The sequence below is a fragment of the Rana temporaria genome, chromosome 7 (assembly GCF_905171775.1).
Source record: "Rana temporaria chromosome 7, aRanTem1.1, whole genome shotgun sequence".
NCBI lineage: Eukaryota > Metazoa > Chordata > Amphibia > Anura > Ranidae > Rana > Rana temporaria.
Genome location: NC_053495.1, coordinates 201,622,850 through 201,642,253, shown reverse-complemented (window position 1 = coordinate 201,642,253; position 19,404 = coordinate 201,622,850). Strand labels below are relative to the sequence as shown.

Here is a 19,404-nt window from a genome sequence, read left to right as displayed (position 1 = left end):
GACGCTATTTTGGGGCCATTGTCATTTATACAGCGATCAGTGCTATGAAAATGCACTGGTTACTGTATAAATGTGACTGGCAGGGAAGGGGTTAACCACTAGGGGGCTAGGAAGGGGTTAAGTATGTCCTAGGGAGTGATTCTAACTGTTAGAGGGGCGTGGCTTACTGTGACACGACACTGATCACTTCTCCCAATGAGAGGGAACAGACGATCAGTGTCCTGTCACTAGGCAGAATGGGGAGATGCCTTGTTTACACTGGCCTCTGTGACCCGATCGCAGGAGCCCGGTGGACATCGAGTCCACGGGTCCCGCGGGCACTGTCATGGAGCGCGCGGCAGGGGCGCACGCCCGCACGCCGGGAAATTCAAAGTGACGGAAATATACGTCACGTTGCCCAGTGATATATATATATATGACTATATACTCGTGAGCTGGTTGTTAACCGGTTAAAAAACAAATATTTGCGTTCACTTTCACGCATTATAAGTAAAAATTTGGTTGATTTTTATCCTCATCTCTCGGCCTAGACGTGTTTGATTCTGATTGGATGTCGGGGTTAATAGCAGTAAATCTGTTCTCCGTTGCACAGATCAGACGGGACTTTGCGTTCGCACAGGTGGACGCAAACCGCGCAGCGTGCCAGCTTATTGCCAGTTTGAGTTTACATTGTGAATGTTGGCAGTAATTAGGGAACGGAGGAGGAGGGGGGAGGGGAGGGATGTTGGGTGGCACAAAATAAGAGCGAACGTATTTGGCTTGGCCTAAACACCGGGGTCTCGGCCAAAATACAGTCTGCTGGTTTACAAGAACATAACTTGCTTATGATGTATAGGGGGTTGATTCACTTCTCGCATAGAGGGTAAGGGGAAGGGTAGCGGGCGGCGCGCTCCCTCTGCGCACTCACATCATCTGTGTATGTGAACCAATGAACCCAAGGAACCAATGGGGATACAAACCCGATCTCTGACATTTCATATACAGTACGTTTTGATGACATACATATGCATGAGCATCGCAAATCTATGTTACTGGCCCAGATTCAAGAAGCACTTGCGCCCGCGCAACCATAAGTTACGCAGCGCAAGTGCTTACTTGCTCCGGTGTAACGAGTGCTCCTGATTCAGGAACCTCGTTACACCGACTGCAGGCTAAAATCTGCGCGGCATAAGGCTCTTATGCCTCGCAGATTTTAGGCTGCATTCTTGCGGGGGCCGCTAGGGGGCGCTCCCATTGTGATCAGCGTGTAGTATGCAAATTGCATACTTCCACTGATTCACAAGCTTGCGCGGGCCCCGCGCAAGCCAGGTACGGAGTTTCCGTACGGCTACTTTTAGCACAAGGCTGCCCCTTCTAATAGTAGAGGCAGCCAATGCTAAAGTATAGCTGGCCTTCCCGCGCCGTGAAATTTGAATTTCGCGGCGTTTGCGTAAGTGAAACGTGAATGGCGCTGGACGCCATTCACGTTCACTTAGAAGCAAATGACGTCCTTGCGTCATTTGCCATTTGCCATTTGCCGCAATGCACGTAGGGAAAGTTTCCCGACGGAGCATGCGCTGTACGCTCGGCGTGGGAGCGCGCCTAATTTAAATGATTCCCGCCCCCGGCGGGATCATTTAACTTGCGCGCGCTTACACCGGGCAAATTTGCCGGCGCGCCCTCGCAATTCACAGAGCTACTGCTCCGTGAATCGAGGGCAGCGCAAAATATTTGCGGGGGCGCGGTGCAAAATCGTTGCCCTGCTCCCCCGCAAATATCGCGCAATTCTACTTGAATCTGGGCCAGTGTAATCAGTGGCGGTGCGAGAGCCAGAGGGGGTGGTGCTCCGGCGCCCTCTATAGACGCACCGCCACTGCCAGTCACCCTGTATAAGGAGGGAGAGCAAAGCTGTGGGAGGGGCTCTGCAGACTCCACCCGCTACAGGCGGCCTGTAGGAAACTACAGGAGGGGGCGGAAACGAGACCAGTCACCCTGCACAAAGGAGGCAGTGTAGAGCTGTGGGAGGGGCTCTGCAGGCTCCACCCGCTACAGGAGGCCTGCAGGAAGCTACAGGAGGGGGCGGAGTCAAGACCAGTCACCCTGCACAAAGGAGGCAGTGTAGAGCTGTGGGAGGGGCTCTGCAGGCTCCACCCGCTACAGGAGGCCTGCAGGAAGCTACAGGAGGGGCGGAGACAAGACCAGTCACCCTGCACAAAGGAGGGAGAGCAGCAGTGAGCGGTCTTTGGGAAAAGTCTCACACTGGATCTGGAAGAAATACATAAATCACACCAAGATTCAAGAAGAATACACAGGATGAATGGATTTAGATATTATTTGCATGTCCTAGAGTTAAGCTTTAAATCTGAAGCTTTAACCACTTAACCCCCGCACCATATTGCTGGTCAAAGACCAGAGCACTTTTTGCGATTCGGCACTGCGTCGCTTTAACAGACAATTGCGCGGTCGTGCGACGTGGCTCCCAAACAAAATTGGCGTCCTTTTTTCCCCACAAATAGAACTTTCTTTTGGTGGTATTTGATCACCTCTGCGGTTTTTATTTTTTGCGCTATAAACAAAAATAGAGCGACAATTTTGAAAAAAATGCAATATTTTTTCCTTTTTGCTGTAATAAATATCCCCAAAAACATATATAAACATTTTTTTTCCTCAGTTTAGGCCGATACGTATTCTTCTACATATTTTTGGTAAAAAAAATCGCAATAATCGTTTATCGGTTGGTTTGCGCAAAAGTTATAGCGTCTACAAAATAGGGGATAGTTTTATGACATTTTTTTTTTTTTTTTTTACTAGTAATGGCGGCGATCAGCGTTTTTTTTTCGGTACTGCGACATTATGGCGGACACTTCGGACACTTTTGACACATTTTTGGGACCATTGGCATTTTTATAGTGATCAGTGCTATAAAAATGCATTGGATTACTATAAAAATGCCACTGGCAGGGAAGGGGTTAAGTATGTTCCTTGGGTGTGTTCTAACTGTAGGGGGGGTGGCCTCACTAGGGGAAATGACTGATCGCTGTTCCTACATTGTATGAACAGAAGATCAGCATTTCTCCCCTAACAGGACCGGGAGCTGTGTGTTTACACAAACAGCTCCCGGTCCCCGCTCTGTAACGAGCGATCGCGGGTGCCCGGCGGTGATCGCGACCGCCCGGCACGCGCGTGGGAGTCAGGAGCGAGCGGGGGGCGCGTGCGCCCCTAGTGGCCGCTACGAGAGCCGACGTTATACTACGCGCTCTCGCGCAGGAAAGACCAGACCTGCCGCTGTAGGACGCCGGCGGCTGGTCGGCATGTAGTTAATTAAATAGTCCCTGGTATCCTGTGAGAAGCTCGCAGTGTGCAGTGAAATCGCAGTAAGCCATGTCAGTCCAGGAGAGGAGGCGGTACTGTGGAAGACTGAAGGGAAGGCCGGAGTTCCCCTTTATAACACAGATGAGCCCGGGAGACACGTCTGGTTTTCCCTCTATTTTCGGGGGGGGCGGGGCCACCATAACACCTGTACATGTTGTAGCTATTCTGGGCAGGGGGGGGGAGAGAAATGATTTTTAACGATTATTTTTCTTTGCGCTCGGCTCAGTTAATCAGCATTTAATCAGCAGGTAATCACCGCTGGGTTATTCTTTCCCAGGGACCATAACGACGGGGAGGAGACAAATTAACGTGGCGGCTTTAATGCGGCGGCTCAGCTTTGCGGTCGGGCCGGTGTTGGGAGCGCTTTATATTTTTAGCAGGTAAAGCGAGTTCCCATGGCGGAGCACAGAGGGAGCTTTGTGTCTGCGGGGGAGGGTGGGGGCTCTGTGAAGTCTCGCTCCACTTTGTTGTGGTTTGGAGCGAAGAAAAACAGCGAGTTGTCAGGAAAAAAAAAAAAATGCCGGGAACGTTAAGCAGAGGGGAGGAGCGCTTGGGCAGACCTGAGTTTTGCAACCCGAGGCTGTTGCAGAACTACAAGTCCCAGCAAGCAGGAGCTTCTAGTCCTTCTAACTCCACTAGGTTATATGTTATCTTTTTTGGTAACTTCATTGTTGTGTATTTGTAAAAAAAAAAGTGCGGTGCAATTCGCCCAGTGAAAGGTAATCTACATTCGTTCTGTGTGAATGGGGAAAAAAACAAATGTCGTTAGACTATTTCTTTTCTGAGTCAAATGTTTTTCATTCATTTAAAATGGAACCTACTGAATTTGGCCACTAGATGGCACCAAGTATCATAGGAGTGTCCTATTGATTTAAAGGGGTTGTAAAGGCAATTTTTCCCCCCTAAATAGCTTCCTTTACCTTAGTGCAGTCCTCCTTCACTTACCTCATCCTTCCATTTTGCTTTTAAATGTCCTTATTTCTTCTGAGAAATCCTCACTTCCTGTTCTTCTGTCTGTAACACAGTAATGCAAGGCTTTCTCCCTGGTGTGGAGTGTCGTGCTCGCCCCCTCCCTTGGGCTACAGGAGAGTCAGGACAATCACTAACACACAGCTCCTTTCTCTATCTGCAACTTAGAGAGCGCCCTGACTCTCCTTTAGTCCAAGGGAGGGGGCGAGCACGACACTCCACACCAGGGAGAAAGCCTTGCATTACTGTGTGGAGTGTCGTGCTCGCTCCCTCCCTTGGACTACAGGAGAGTCAGGACGCTCTCTACGTTGCAGATAGAGAAAGGAGCTGTGTGTTAGTGGGCGTCCTGACTCTCCTGTTGTCCAAGGGAGGGGGCGAGCACGACACTCCACACCAGGGAGAAAGCCTCGCATTACTGTGTAGAGTTACAGACAGAAGAACAGGAAGTGAGGATTTCTCAGAAGAAATAAGGACATTTAAGAGCAAAATTAGGCGGGTAGGGGGCGTATAGCATTTAAATTAGGCGCGTTCCCGCGCCGAACCTAATGCGCATGCGCCGTCCGAAGAATATCCCAGGGTGCATTGCTCCAAATGATGTCGCAAAGGACGTCATTGGTTTCGACGTGAACGTAAATGGCGTCCGGACCCCTTCACGGACGACTTACGCAAACGACGTAAATTTTCAAATTTCGACGCTGGAACGACGGCCATACTTAACATTTGCTGCGCCTCATAGACCCAGGGGCAACTTTACGCCGGGACAAGCCTAACGTAAACGTCGTAACTTCACTGCGTCGGCCGCGCGTACGTTCGGGAATTCGCGTATCTCGCTAATTTGCATACTCGGGGGGGGGGAAAACGACGTTGGCGACACCTAGCGGCCAAAAAAAAAAATGCATTTAAGATCCGACGGCGTAAGAGCCTTACGCCTGTCGGATCTAATGCTTATTTATGCGTAAGTGGGGTAGATTCAGTAACATTTGCACAGTTTTTACGTAGGCGCAGGGCACCGTTTTTGCCCTGCGCCCCCGCACATTTTCTGCGCTACCCTCGATTCATGGAGCAGTAGCTCCGTAAATTGCGTGGGCGCTCCGGCAAAATGCACGGCGTAAGTGCGCGCAATTTAAATGATCCCATAGGGGGCGGGAATCATTTAAATTAGGCGCGTTTCCACGCCGAGCGTAGTGCGCATGCTCCGTCGGGAAACTTTCCCGACGTGCATTGCGGTAAATGACGTCGCAAGGACGTCATTTGCTTCAAAGTGAACGTGAATGGCGTCCAGCGCCATTCATGATTCACTTACGCAAACAACGTAAATTTCCAATTTCGCGACGCGGGAACGACGGGTATACGTAGCATTGGCTGCCCCTGCTATAGAAGGGGCAGCCTTACGCAAAAATCCGACGTACGCAAACGACGTAAACTGCGTACACAGGGCTCGCGTAGGGTAGTGAATCGGCGTGAGTATGCAATTTGCATACTATACGCTGATACACAACGGGAACGCCACCTAGCGGCCTGCGTAAGAATGCAGCCTAAGATATGAGGGCATAAGAGCCTTATGCCACGCATATCTTAGGCTGCAGTCGGCGTAACGAGGTTCCTGAATCAGGAGAAGTCGTTACGCCGGGGCAAGTAAGCAATTGCGCTGCGTAACTATGGTTACGCAGGCGCAATTGCTTTTTGAATCTGGGCCACTGATTCTAAGAATCAGGCGCATAGATATGCGCCGGCGTATCTCTTTTCAGAATCCGGGCCTGTATGTCCATCATGAAGTCAAAGTGCAGGTACATTCGTTCTGTGCGAATGGGGAATGTTTTTAGACTATTTCCTGTGCCGGTCGAATGTTTATCACTTAATTCAAACAGAAAAATATCACATTTGGCCACTAGAGTGTGCTCACTATCCTAGGAATGTCCTGTCAATTTGAAATGTTTTTAGACTATTTCCTGTGCCGGTCGAATATTTTTCATTGATTTAAAAATGACAAATACGACTTTATAGCAGGAATATGATATTGCGGCAGGCAATCGGACACTAACTGACACTTAATCAGTGCTAGAAATATGCACTGTCACTGTACTGATGACGCTGGCAGATTATGAGGGCTACAACCACGTGGATCTCTATAGGATTCGGTATAAATTCACCTTTGGAATCGGAGAAGATGGTGACCTCAGGCGACAAATCATTACGTGTGCGGCGGCCGCCATGAAGCATTGTAATGAGGTGACAGGTCCTCTTTAGGTCCGGAATTTAGAGCGAGTGACACGGGATTGGTGTGTCTGTCGGAGTCTGAGCTCCGGCGGGGGTGGGGAAGCACCATTGGCATCCATGCCAGTCTCGCCTTCATCTATCTTCGGGTGCAGACAGGGCAGGGAAGACAATCCGTCTCTTGTAACGTGATCCGGATCAGTCTGCCCGGGCGTCACCCGCTCCCTCCGTCTGGACCCGTCACACAGCGACCACAGCGGCTCTCCGGCCTTTCTGCTGACCACTGACTAGGGAACAGTGATTTCTGAACGGGACCCCAATGTTTGGTGGGTACTAAGGGGTTCCCACCATCCCTGGATCCCCGGGTCTGTACACCCGCTGTGCCCATTATGAGGGGTTCCCACCATCCCTGTGCTGAGTTCCCGGGTCTGTACACCCGCTGTGCCCATTATGAGGGGTTCCCACCATCCCTGTGCTGAGTTCCCGGGTCTGTACACCCGCTGTGCCCATTATAAGGGATTCCCACCATCCCTGTGCTGAGTTCCCGGGTCTGTACACCCGCTGTGCCCATTATAAGGGATTCCCACCATCCCTGTGCTGAGTTCCCGGGTCTGTACACCCGCTGTGCCCATTATAAGGGATTCCCACCATCCCTGTGCTGAGTTTCCGGGTCTGCACACCCGCTGTGCCCATTATGAGGGGTTCCCACCATCCCTGTGCTGAGTTCCCGGGTCTGCACACCCGCTGTGCCCATTATGAGAGGTTCCCACCATCCCTGTGCTGAGTTCAGGAAGACAGAAGCAGAGCCAGAATGGTGACGGGGAGATCTCACTATTGGGACATCTTAGATATAGAAGAAATCAGGGACTGACTCCATCTGAAACTAGAATATCACCTTGCAGGTGGACTCTCCCTATCCCTATCAGTGTCACCTATCAGTGCCCATCAGTGACGCCTATCAGTGCCCGTCAGTGTCGCCTATCAGTGCCCATCAGTGACGCCTATCAGTGCCCTTCAGTGTCGCCTATCAGTGTCACCTATCAGTGCCACCTCATCAGTGCCCATCAGTGTCGCCTATCAGTGACACCTCATCAGTACTGCCTATCAGTGCACATCAGTGTCACCTATCAGTGACACCTCATCAGTACTGCCTATCAGTGCACATCAGTGTCACCTATCAGTGCCCATCACTGCCACCTCATCAGTGCCCATCAGTGTCGCCTCTCAGTGCCCATCAGTGTCGCTTATCTGTGCCTATCACTGTCACCTATCAGTATCGCCCATCAGTGCCACCTCATCAGTGCCCATCAGTGTCGCTTATCCGTGCCCATCAGTGTCGCCCATCAGTGTCACCTATCAGTGCCACCTTATCAGTGCGCATCAGTGTCGCCTCTCAGTGCCCATCAGTGTCACCTATCCGTGCCCATCACTGCCTCCTCATCAGCGCCCATCAGCGAAGGAGAACATTTTTATAATAAACTATGAAAAAAATCGTTTTTTCAACATTTTCTGTTTTTTTTGTTTGTTTAGCAAAAAAAATGAAAACTCTGCGGTGATTAAATCCCAGCAAAAGAAATCTCTATTTGTGTGAAAAGAAATGATAAAATTATGTCACATGTCTGCGCAATTGTCAATCAAAGTGTGACAGCACTGAAAGCTGAAAATTGGCCTGGGCAGGAAGGGGGTAAAAATGCCGGGTAGGGAAGGGGTTAAACAGAGTTCACCCATTAGAATTCCTCTTTAGGTTTCCTATTTCCCCGTCCCGGCACACGGCGGGCAGCTCAGCCCGGTAATAGTCTGAGTGTTCTGTAACCGAATGCCCCAATATTAACGGCACGCCGGATTCCAGCCGTCCAGCAGACGAATCGCTCGCCGCACAGTCACTCCAGGAATCCCAGCGATCAGACGCAATCAGACGCGCGCACGCCCCGCGCCGTAACGGCCTGAAACTGAGCTTCTCGCTCGGTGGACTTCAGGTCGATCCGTTCTCTCCGGGAATTACTCAGATATTGTAACTGGAATAGGTCAGCGGACGCGATCGGCGGGCTCAGAGTTATTCCTGCGCGTCACGTGGCCGGGGGGGAAGCCTTCCGTACGGTTTGCTGCGCGCGCCACGTACTTTGAAAGAAAAACATCTCGCTACGTTTTCTCTTTTTTTTTTTCTGCTCTGGTTTTCTGAGAAAGCTGCTGAGAATTACCAGCAGAGGCTCCTGTAATCAGCTTCCTGCGCGTCCCGCGCTCGCCGCCCGTCTCGTAAATGATACATGAGAGGGAGATTAGTGCGGTGTGACGGGAAGGGCCAAGTCGCACCGCGCAAATGGATGTTTTACCGTCTGGGCATTTTTTTCGTGCTAAAATGTTAATATTAATCTTGAGCAGTGGCGGCTGGTGCTCAAATTTTTTATTTTTTGGGGGGGGGGGGAGCGCATCCACTGTGCCCATCAAGCGCAGCCACTGTGCCCATCAAGCGCAGCCACTGTGCCCATCAAGCACAGCCACTGTGCCCATCAAACGCATCCACTGTGCCCATCAAACGCAGCCACTGTACCCATAAATTGCCACCACTGTGTCATCAAACGCAGCTACTGTAACCATCAATTACTGCCAGTGTGCCTATCAATTGCTGCCAGTGTGCCTAATAATTGCTGCCAGTGTGCCCCATCAATTGCTGCCAGTGTGCCTATTAATTGCTGTCAGTGTGCCCCATCAATTGCTGCCAGTTTGCCTATTAATTGCTGCCAGTGTGCCCCATCAATTGCTGCCAGTGTGCCTATTAATTGCTGCCAGTGTGCCCCATCAATTGCTGCCAGTGTTCCTATCAATTGCTGCCAGTGTGCCCCATCAATTGCTGCCAGTGTTCCTATCAATTGCTGCCAGTGTGCCCCATCAATTGCTGCCACTGTGCCCCATCAATCGCTGCCAGTGTGTCCCATCAATTGCTGCCAGTGTGTGCCCATCAATTGCCGCCAGTGTACCCATCAAATGCAGCCAGTTTGCCCCATCAATTGCCACCAGTGTGCCCCATCAATTGCTGCCAGTGTTCCTATCAATTGCTGCCAGTGTGCCCCATCAATTGCTGCCAGTGTTCCTATCAATTGCTGCCAGTGTGCCCCATCAATTGATGCCAGTGTGCCCCATCAATTGCTGCCAGTGTGCCCCATCAATTGCAGCCACTGTGCCCATCAAACGCATCCACTGTGGCCATCAAACGCAGCCACTGTACCCATAAATTGCCACCACTGTGCCATCAAACGCAGCCACTGTAACCATCAATTACTGCCAGTGTGCCTATCAATTGCTGCCAGTGTGCCTAATAATTGCTGCCAGTGTGCCCCATCAATTGCTGCCAGTGTGCCTATTAATTGCTGTCAGTGTGCCCCATCAATTGCTGCCAGTGTGCCTATTAATTGCTGCCAGTGTGCCCCATCAATTGCTGCCAGTGTGCCTATTAATTGCTGCCAGTGTGCCCCATCAATTGCTGCCAGTGTTCCTATCAATTGCTGCCAGTGTTCCCCATCAATTGCTGCCACTGTGCCCCATCAATCGCTGCCAGTGTGTCCCATCAATTGCTGCCAGTGTGTGCCCATCAATTGCCGCCAGTGTACCCATCAAATGCAGCCAGTTTGCCCCATCAATTGCCGCCAGTGTGCCCCATCAATTACTGCCAGTGTGCCCAATCAATTACTGCCAGTGTGCCCAATCAATTGCTGCCAGTGTACCCATCAATTGCTGCCAGTGTGCCCCATCAATTACTGCCAGTGTGTGTCCATCCATTTCTGCCAGTGTGTGCCCATCAATTGCCGCCAGTGTGCCCCATCAATTGCCTCAAGTGTGCCCCATCAATTTCCCGCCAGTGTGCCCCATCAATTGCTGCCACTGTGCCCATCAATTGCTGCCAGTGTGCCCCATCAATTGTCACCACTGTGCCCCATCAGTTGCTGCCAGTGTGCCCCATCAATTGCTGCCAGTATGATCAATTGCTGCCAGTGTGCCCCATCAATTGCTGTCAGTGTGCCCCATCAATTGCTGTCAGTGTGCCCATCAATTGCTGCCAGTGTGCCCCATCAGTTGCTGCCAGTGTGCCCCATCAATTGCTGCCAGTATGCTCAATTGCTGCCAATGTGCCCCATCAATTGCTGCCAGTGTGACCAACAATTGCTGCCAGTGTGCCCCATCAATTGCTGTCAGTGTGCCCATCAATTGCTGCCAGTATGCTCAATTGCTGCCAGTGTGCCCCATCAATTGCTGCCAGTCTGCCCAACAATTGCTGCCAGTGTGCCCCATCAATTGCTGCCAGTGTGCCCAACAATTGCTGCCAGTGTGCCCCATCAATTGCCGCCAGTTTGCCCCATCAATTGCCGCCAGTTTGCCCCATCAAATGCTGCCCGCCTGCACTTACCTGTCTCGGGTCACGGCACTGTCCTCCAGGCTCAGAGTCCTCAATGTCTTCTCCCGTCCTGTTCCCCGTCTGATAGGCATCCAATCACAGCGCCTGTTGCTTCAGCCAATCGGGTGACAGGTAACCAGACCCGGTGCACCCGATTGGCTGAGAGGCAGGTCAGTGTTAGGAAATTGATATATTCGCTTCGCTAACACAACACTGAGTAAGGAGCGAAGGCACAGCATTGCGCCCGCTGTTTACCAGTTTGGAAGCCTATTAGAGCCCAATCAGGCACCTCCAAAACACCCCCGCCGCTGTAAATCAGATGGCCGGCGCTCGGCAAGGGGTCGGGCACCTGAATAGGGGGCGGCAGCGGCGACAATAGATAGATTTGTGCAATGCATGAATTTATCTATTGTTGATTGACGTGCGCAGGAGAGGGGGGGGGGCGGTGCTCCTGCGCCCACTATGGACGCGCCACCACTGGTCGCGCTCATGTATGTATGAAGGCCGCACAGATTTCTGGTGGGCGCACACATTTCCGATCGGCGCACACATTTCCGATGGTCGGAGCCATTCCCAGTCTGGGATATTGGGATATTGGCTGTATATGGCCTCCCCGATGATCCTCTCTCTCCCCCCGGCGGGCACATGTTTTAATGTAAATAGTTAGGCTGAGAGTTTACATTGAGGACGCGGCCTCTCTATTGGCCTCACTGGAAGGTAATGCATTTTCCTCCAGTGTTTATAATTGCAGCCATCTCTCTAATTGAATTGTATTCTTCTTCTTTTTTCTCTAAGGATCTGTAAAAAAAAAAAAATGCCGAGCCAAGCAAAAAAACGACACGGCACCATTTATCCCCCGACCCCGGAGAACCTCTCGGAGGCTCGAGCGAGGCACATTAGACTCACATTGGTCTCCGGAGAGAAATATTCTATTGTGCGAGTTCACCACCGATAGATACCCCAGGGAGGGGCCTTTTAGGCCGAGTTTTCCCTCATCTTCCATAAAGTCTTAGGGCCAGATTCACGTAGAACTGCGGCGGCGTAACGTATCGTAGATACGTTACACCGCCGCAAGTTTTCATCGCAAGTGCCTGATTCACAAAGCACTTGCAATGAAAACCTACGCCCCGCGGCCTCCGGCGTAAGCCCGCGTAATTCAAAGGGGCGTGTGCCATTTAAATTAGGCGCGCTCCCGCGCCGGACCTACTGCGCATGCTCCCTTTTGAATTTCCCGCCGAGCTTTGCGCGAAGTGCCGTCATTTTTTCGAACGGCGACGTGCGTAGCGTATTTTCGTATTCCCGGACGTCTTACGCAGACGACGTGAATTTTTAAATTTCGACGCGGGAACGACGGCCATACTTTATACAGCACATACGTGGGCTGTGTAAAGTTAAGGCACCAAAAACGACGACTAACTTTGCGACGGGAAACTAGACTAGCGGCGACGTAGCGAACGCGAAAAACCGTTGTGGATCGCCGTAACTCCTAATTTGCATACCCGACGCTGGTTTACGACGCAAACTCCCCCCAGCGGCGGCCGCGGTATTGCATCCTAATATCCGACAGTGTAAAACAATTACACCTGTCGGATCTTATGGATATCTATGCGTAACTGAATGAATCAGGCGCATAGATAGAAACAGAGATACGACGGCGTATCTGAGATACTCCGTCGTATCTCCTTTGTGAATCTGGGCCTTAGTGCCCCCACCTACAAACCCCTCCCCCCCCCCGTTCTCAAGCAGCCCATCCAGGGATGTCCCATATCCTCCATATCTCCTCCCACCTGCTGTAGAGTCAAGTTCAGGCCATGAAGACGCAAAATGTAACCTTCTGGAAGAATGGTCAAACATTCCCATAGACACCCTCCTAAACCTTGTGGACGGCCTTCCCAGAAGAGTTGAAGCTGTTATAGCCAGAGGCGGCTCTTTAATTAGGCAAATTAGACGGTCGCCTAAGGCCTTGCACTTACAGGGGGCCTCACGGCCGCCTAACTTACCCTATGCATTACCCCAGTTTTGAGGGACGGGGATCTTAACGCGTTAAGAGGCCTGACTCAGGAGCGGGGCCGCCAGCGTCCCTAACAACCAGTGAATATCGGTGACACCACCCCTTGTGACGTCAATGACCCAGCATGCCCTCAGTCAATGACGTCACAAGGGAGCAGGATCTGGAGGGGGGGCTTCCAGATTCTGATAAGCCCCCTGCCAGCAGACCCCCACAACCACCGGTCAGGGTTGTGTGGAAGAGGCCCTTGTCCTTGAATTATTTTTCCCATCATGGGTGTGAGTGGGGGCCCCATGTCAAGTTTTGCCTAAGGCCTCACAAAGCCTAGAGCCAACTCATAATTGAACCCTATGGGCTAGGACTGGGATGCCATTAACCACTTGCCCACTGCCTCACGACTATATACGTTGGCAGAATGGCACAAGCAGGCAAAGTAATGTACCTGTAGGTTGCTTTGAATCTGCCACCTAGTGGGCGCCCGCCGCAAGCTTCGTAAGCGTGACTACGGGAACCTGCGGACTCAATGTCCGCCGGTGGCCCGCAATCATCTCACGGAGCTGCAGAACAGGGAGATGCCTATGTAAACAAGGCATCTCTCTGTTCTGTCTAGTGACAGGACAGTGATCTGTCGTGTCACTTGCAGCCCATCCCCCCCACAGTTAGAATCACTCCCTAGGACAGTGATGGTGAACCTTGGCACCCCAGATCTTTTGGAACTACATTTCCCATAATGCTCCTGCACTCTGCAGTGTAGTAGAGCATCATGGGAAATGTAGTTCCAAAACATCTGGGGGTGCCAAGGTTCACCATCACTGCCCTAGGACACACTTAAACCCTTGATCGCACCCCTAGTGGTTAACCCCTTCGCTGCCAGTCACATTTATACAGTAGTCAATGCATTTTTATACCACTGATCGCTGTATAAATGACAGTGGGGTAGATTCAGGTAGGGGCGCGCACTACTACGGATGCGCAGCGTACCGTTTTTACGCTACGCCTCTGTAAATTACTTGAGCTACGCTTCATTCACGAAGCATTTGCCCAGTAATTTGCGGGGGCGTTTCATAAAAGTGTCCGACGTAAGCGTGCGTAATTTAAATGATCCCGTAGGGGGCGTGGATCATTTAAATTAGGCGCGTTCCCGCGCCGAACGTACTGTGCATGCTCCGTCGGGAAAATTTTCCGACGTGCATTGCGGTAAATGACGTCGCAAGGACGTCATTTGCTTCGATGTAAACGTAAATGGCGTCCAGCGCCATTCACGATTCACTTACGCAAACAACGTAAATTTCGAAAATCGCGACGCGGGAACGACGTGTATACTTACCATTGGCTGCGCCTCCTAATAGCAGGAGCAGCCTTACGCAGAAATCGATGAACGCAAACGACGTAAAACTCGAACGCCGGGCGCGCGTACGTTTGTGAATCGGCGTGAGTATGCAATTTGCATAATCTACGCTGACCACTACGGGAACGCCACCTAGCGGCCATCGTATGAATGCAGCCTAAGATACGATGGCATCAGAGCCTTATGCCAGTCGTATCTTAGGCTACAGTCGGCGTATCGAGCTTTCCGAATACAGAAAAGTCGATACGCCGGCGTTACTTAGCAATTACGCTGCGTATCTATGGATACGCAGGCGTAATTGCTACCTGAATCTACTCCAGTGGTCCCAAAATAGTGCCAAAAGTGTCCGATGTGTCCGCCGCAATATCGCAGTCACGATAAAAATACCGCAGATCGCCGCCATTACTAGTAAAAAAATTATAATAATAAAAATGCCATAAAACTATCCCCTATTTTGTAGATGCTATAACTTTTGCGTAAACCAATCAATAAACGCTTATTGTGATTTTTTTACCAAAAATATGTAGAAGAATACGTATCGGCCTAAAATGAGGAGAAAAAAAATATTTTTATTTTTTGGGGATATTTAGTATAGCAAAAAGTAAAAAAAATTGCTTTCTTTTCCAAATTGTTTTTTTTTTTTTTTTTTTGTTTATAGCGCAAAAAATAAAAACCGCAGAGGTGATCAAATACCACCAAAAGAAAGCTCTATTTGTGGGGAAAAAACAAAGATGTCAATTTTGTTTGGGCGCCACGTCGCACGACCGCGCAGTTGTCAGTGAAAGCGACGCAGAAGCTGAATCGCAACAGATGGCCCGGTCATTCGGCAGCCAATTCTTCCGAAGTGTTCAAAGTTCATGTGTGTGTGTACAGGCCGATGTCCCAATACTTTTGACAATATAGGCCCGGATTCAGAAAGCCCGGCGTTACTTTGTGCGGGCGTAGCGTATCTTAAATACACTACGCCGCCGTAACCTAGTGAGGCAGGTTCTGTGTTCAGAAAGAACCTGCGCCCTAAGTTACGGCGGCGTAGCGTATAAGGGCCGGCGTAAGCCTGCCTAATTCAAAATAGGAAGATGTGGCCGTGTTTTATGTTAATTCAGTGTGACCCCACGTAAATGACGTTTTTAAACGAACGGCGCATGCGCCCGTCCGTGTACGTATACCAGTGCTCCAAATTACGCCGCAAAGCCTCATTGGTTTCGACGTGAACGTAACTTACGCAAAGCCCTATTCGCGAACGACTTACATTAAACGACACAAAATTCGACGCTGGCCCGACGTCCATACTTAACATTGGCTACGCCTCATATAGCAGAGGGTAACGTTACGCCGGAAAAAGCCTTACGTAAACGACGTAAAAAAAATGCGCCGGGCGGACGTACGTTTCTGAATCGGCGTATCTACCTAATTTGCATATTCTACGCGTAAATCTCCGGAAGCGCCACCTAGCGGCCAGCATAAATATGCAACTAAGATACGACGGCGTAAGAGACTTACATCAGTCGTATCTTAGCCAAATTTCGGCATATCTTGCTTTCTGAATACAGAAAGAAGATACGCTGGCGCATGCTAGAATTTACGCGGCGTATCAATAGATACGCCGACGTAAATTCTTTCTGAATCCGGGCCATAGTGTATATACTGTATATAGTCATAGATATATACATTATGGGGTGGATTCAAGAAGCAATTGCGCCTGTGTAACCACAGGTTACACAGCGCAATTGCTTTCTTGCCCCGGCGTAACGAATGCTCCTGATTCAGGAACCTCGTTACGCCGACTGCAGCCTAAGATTTGCTTGGCATAAGGCTCTTATGCCCGCATATCTTAGGCTGCATTCTTGCGATGGCCGCTAGGTGGCGTTCCCGTTATGCTCAGCGTATAGTATGCAAATTGCATACTAACACCGATTCACAACGTTGCCCGAGCCCTGCGTACGCAATTTACGTTGTTTCCGTACGGCGGTTTTTGCGTAAGGCTGCCCCTGCTATCAGCAGGGGCAGCCAATGTTATGTATACCCGTCGTTCCCGCGTCGCAAAATTTCAAATTTACGTAGTTTGCGTAAGTGAATCGTGAATGGCGCTGGACACCATTCACGTTCACTTTGAAGCAAATGACGTCCTTGCGACGTCATTTGCCGCAATGCACGTCGGGAAAGTTTCCCGACGGAGCATGCGCTCTACGCTCGGCGCGGGAACGCGCCTAATTTAAATGATTCCCGCCCCCTACGGGATCATTTAAATTGCGCGCGCTTGCGCCGGGCATTTTGCCGGCGCGCCCACGCAATTTACAGAGCTTCTGCTCCGTGAATCGAGGGCAGCGCAAAAAAATTGCTGGGGGCGAAGGGCAAAATCGTTGCCCTGCGCCTCCGTAATAAATGCGCAATAAACTACGCAAATCCGGCCCTATATTTTTTTTCCCCAGAAGGAATTTTTATTAGTTACGGTGACATCTGAGAAAGCGTCTGCTTCCCATCCCCCGATGGCCCTCCGCATCTATTAGCAGCTACTTCTCAGTAGGTTAATGTATCCCCATCGTGTTATTTTTACCCCACAGATAACAAAGCGCCGGTCCCGTGGAATCTGCGCTCATCCTGGGCGGTCGCAGCGCCTCCTCGCTGTTAGCGAAAAACGACATTAAGCGCTGAGATGTGTTTAGATTAAAATTGATTCATTGCAGTGATGGGGGGGGGGAGGGGGGGGGATGCATTCCCTCTCTTCGGAGAAAGCTTTTAAACATAATTGGAGGACTCGGCCGGCCGCTATAAACACTTACAGATGGCATTAGCCAAACTAAACAATGATTTCAGCCTCTTAACCAAGATCTCCGGTAAGAAGGATGACGTTCCCGCGTGGAAGGACTTCAAGGTGGAACGTTCCTTTTATATTTAGGAATCATCGAGGGGAATGTACTTGCAGTGGCGACTGGTGCCCCAAATTTTTTTGGGGGGGGGGGGGCGCAAACAAACTGAAAAAAAAACCTCATCAATTGCTGCCACTGTGCCCATCAAACGCCGCCACTGTCCCGATCAAACGCTGCCAGTTTGCCCCATTAAATGGAACCAGTTTGCCCCATCAAATGCTGCCAGTTTGCCCCATCAAATGGAACCAGTTTGCCCCATCAAACGCTGCCAGTTTGCCCCATCAAATGTCACCAGTTTGCCCCATCAAATGCCGCCAGTTTGCCCCATCAAATGCCGCCAGTTTGCCCCATCAAACACCACTAGTTTGCCCCATCAAAAGCCGCCAGTTTGCCCCATCAAAAGCCGCCAGTTTGCCCCATCAAAAGCCGCCAGTTTGCCCCATAAAAACGCCGCCAGTTTGCCCCATCAAACGCAGCCAGTTTGCCCCATCAAACGCCGCCAGTTTGCCCCATCAAACGCCGTCAGTTTGCCCCATAAAACGCCGCCAGTTTGCCCCATAAAACGCCACTAGTTTGCCCCATCAAAAGCTGCCAGTTTGCCCCATAAAAACGCCGCCAGTTTGCCCCATCAAACGCCACTAGTTTGCCCCATCAAAAGCCGCCAGTTTCCCCCATTAAAACGCTGCCAGTTTGCCCCATCAAATGCCACTAGTTTGCCCCATCAAAGGCCACCAGTTTGCCCCATCAAACGCCACCAGTTTGCCCCATCAAACGCCGCCAGTTTGCCCCATAAAAACACAGCCAGTTTGCCCCATCAAAAGCCGCCAGTTTTCCCCATCAAACGCCGCCATTTTTTTTTTTCATTTTTCAGGTCAGTCGTTCTGATCGAAATTTGTTATTTTTTTAAATTTTTAAATTCGTAACTTTGGAAAAATTTGAATTCGTTATGTTCCATTTTATTTATAAATTCAGAAATTCGAAAAAATCCAAAATAATAAATAACTAACTTATAATAACTATCTATTAAATTATAGGTATTGGAATTTCCTTTCAAATTTGGCTGTTAGTGAATGTAACGAATACGAATTTATCCGAAGTTACGAATTATCCGAAATAACGAATGCCGCGTCTAAATGAATGGAACGTAACGAATTAATAATAATAAATAATAATAAAAGGTTTTTACCAGCTGAGTGCCGGTTTTATGCTGCAAGTATTTCAATCTGTTCCCTGTTACAGGTCAGTGAGAATCCGATATTTGTGCCCGGCGTCTGGGGACCGTACTACTCCGCCATGGTGCCGGGATACTGGCTGAATGAAGGTGGGCAGAGCGCAACCGGGATGCTGGTGAGTCGGGGGTGGGGGGGGGTCTCGCTTTGTACATTGTATATGATTTTCACTGCCAGTCTGCTGATTATACAGAGAAGAAAGCCTGTGCTGGAGATCCTGGTGAAGAGTGACAGTGTGACCTCATCATAGTTACATCATCTGTGAGATCCTTGTAGAGATCACCCTGTTCAATATAGAGAGCCGATCCACCAACCAGAACACAACACACCGCCCCTATCCAGTATATGACACACCTCCACCTGTCCAGTATATGACACACCTCCACCTGTCCAGTATATGGCACACCTCCACCTGTCCGGTATATGGCACTTGGCACACCTCCACCTGTCCAGTATATGACACACCTCCGCCTGTCCAGTATATGACACACCTCCACCTGTCCAGTATATGACACACCTCCACCTGTTCAGTATATGACACACCTCCACCTGTGCAGTATATGACACACCTCCACCTATCCAGTATATGACACACCTCCATCTGTCCAGTATATGACACACCTCCACCTGTACAGTATATGACACACCTCCACCTGTCCAGTATGTGGCACACCTCCACCTGTCCGGTATATGGCACACCCCCACCTGTCCAGTATATGACACACCTCCACCTGTCCAGTATATGACACACCTCCACCTGTCCGGTATATGGCACACCCCCACCTGTCCAGTATATGATTGTGATACATTTGCCTATATGTCTCAGTTTACTGCTCCCTGCTAGCCAGGTTATTGATGTGCTAATGTCCCCTCACTATTTCTAAAGGTTAATTGATCTATTGTGTTGTGTGAAGGAGAGCTGGGTTTAAGTGGCTTGTGTTAATTATTCTGATTGCTTCATTGTGGTAATTATCTCTCTATATGCGGGGTCGAGCGGTCTGGTTGATGTATTCAGTACAGCTAGTGCTCAG

The 19,404-nt window shown here is 50.2% G+C and overlaps 1 protein-coding gene across 6 annotated transcripts in view; it reads left to right on the top strand.

Moving 5' to 3' along the window:
• Nucleotides 1-19,404, top strand: part of FGGY (FGGY carbohydrate kinase domain containing) — a 251,413-nt gene that overhangs the window by 144,987 nt on the left and 87,022 nt on the right. For 5 of the 6 annotated variants that reach the window (XM_040360822.1, XM_040360823.1, XM_040360825.1 and 2 more), the window contains one exon: nucleotides 18,384-18,491. The exons of the other annotated variant lie outside the window; for it this stretch is intronic. In XM_040360822.1, coding sequence (XP_040216756.1) covers nucleotides 18,384-18,491 — 108 coding nt within the window. The remainder of the gene's footprint in view (nucleotides 1-18,383; nucleotides 18,492-19,404) is intronic. 6 annotated transcript variants of the gene reach the window in all.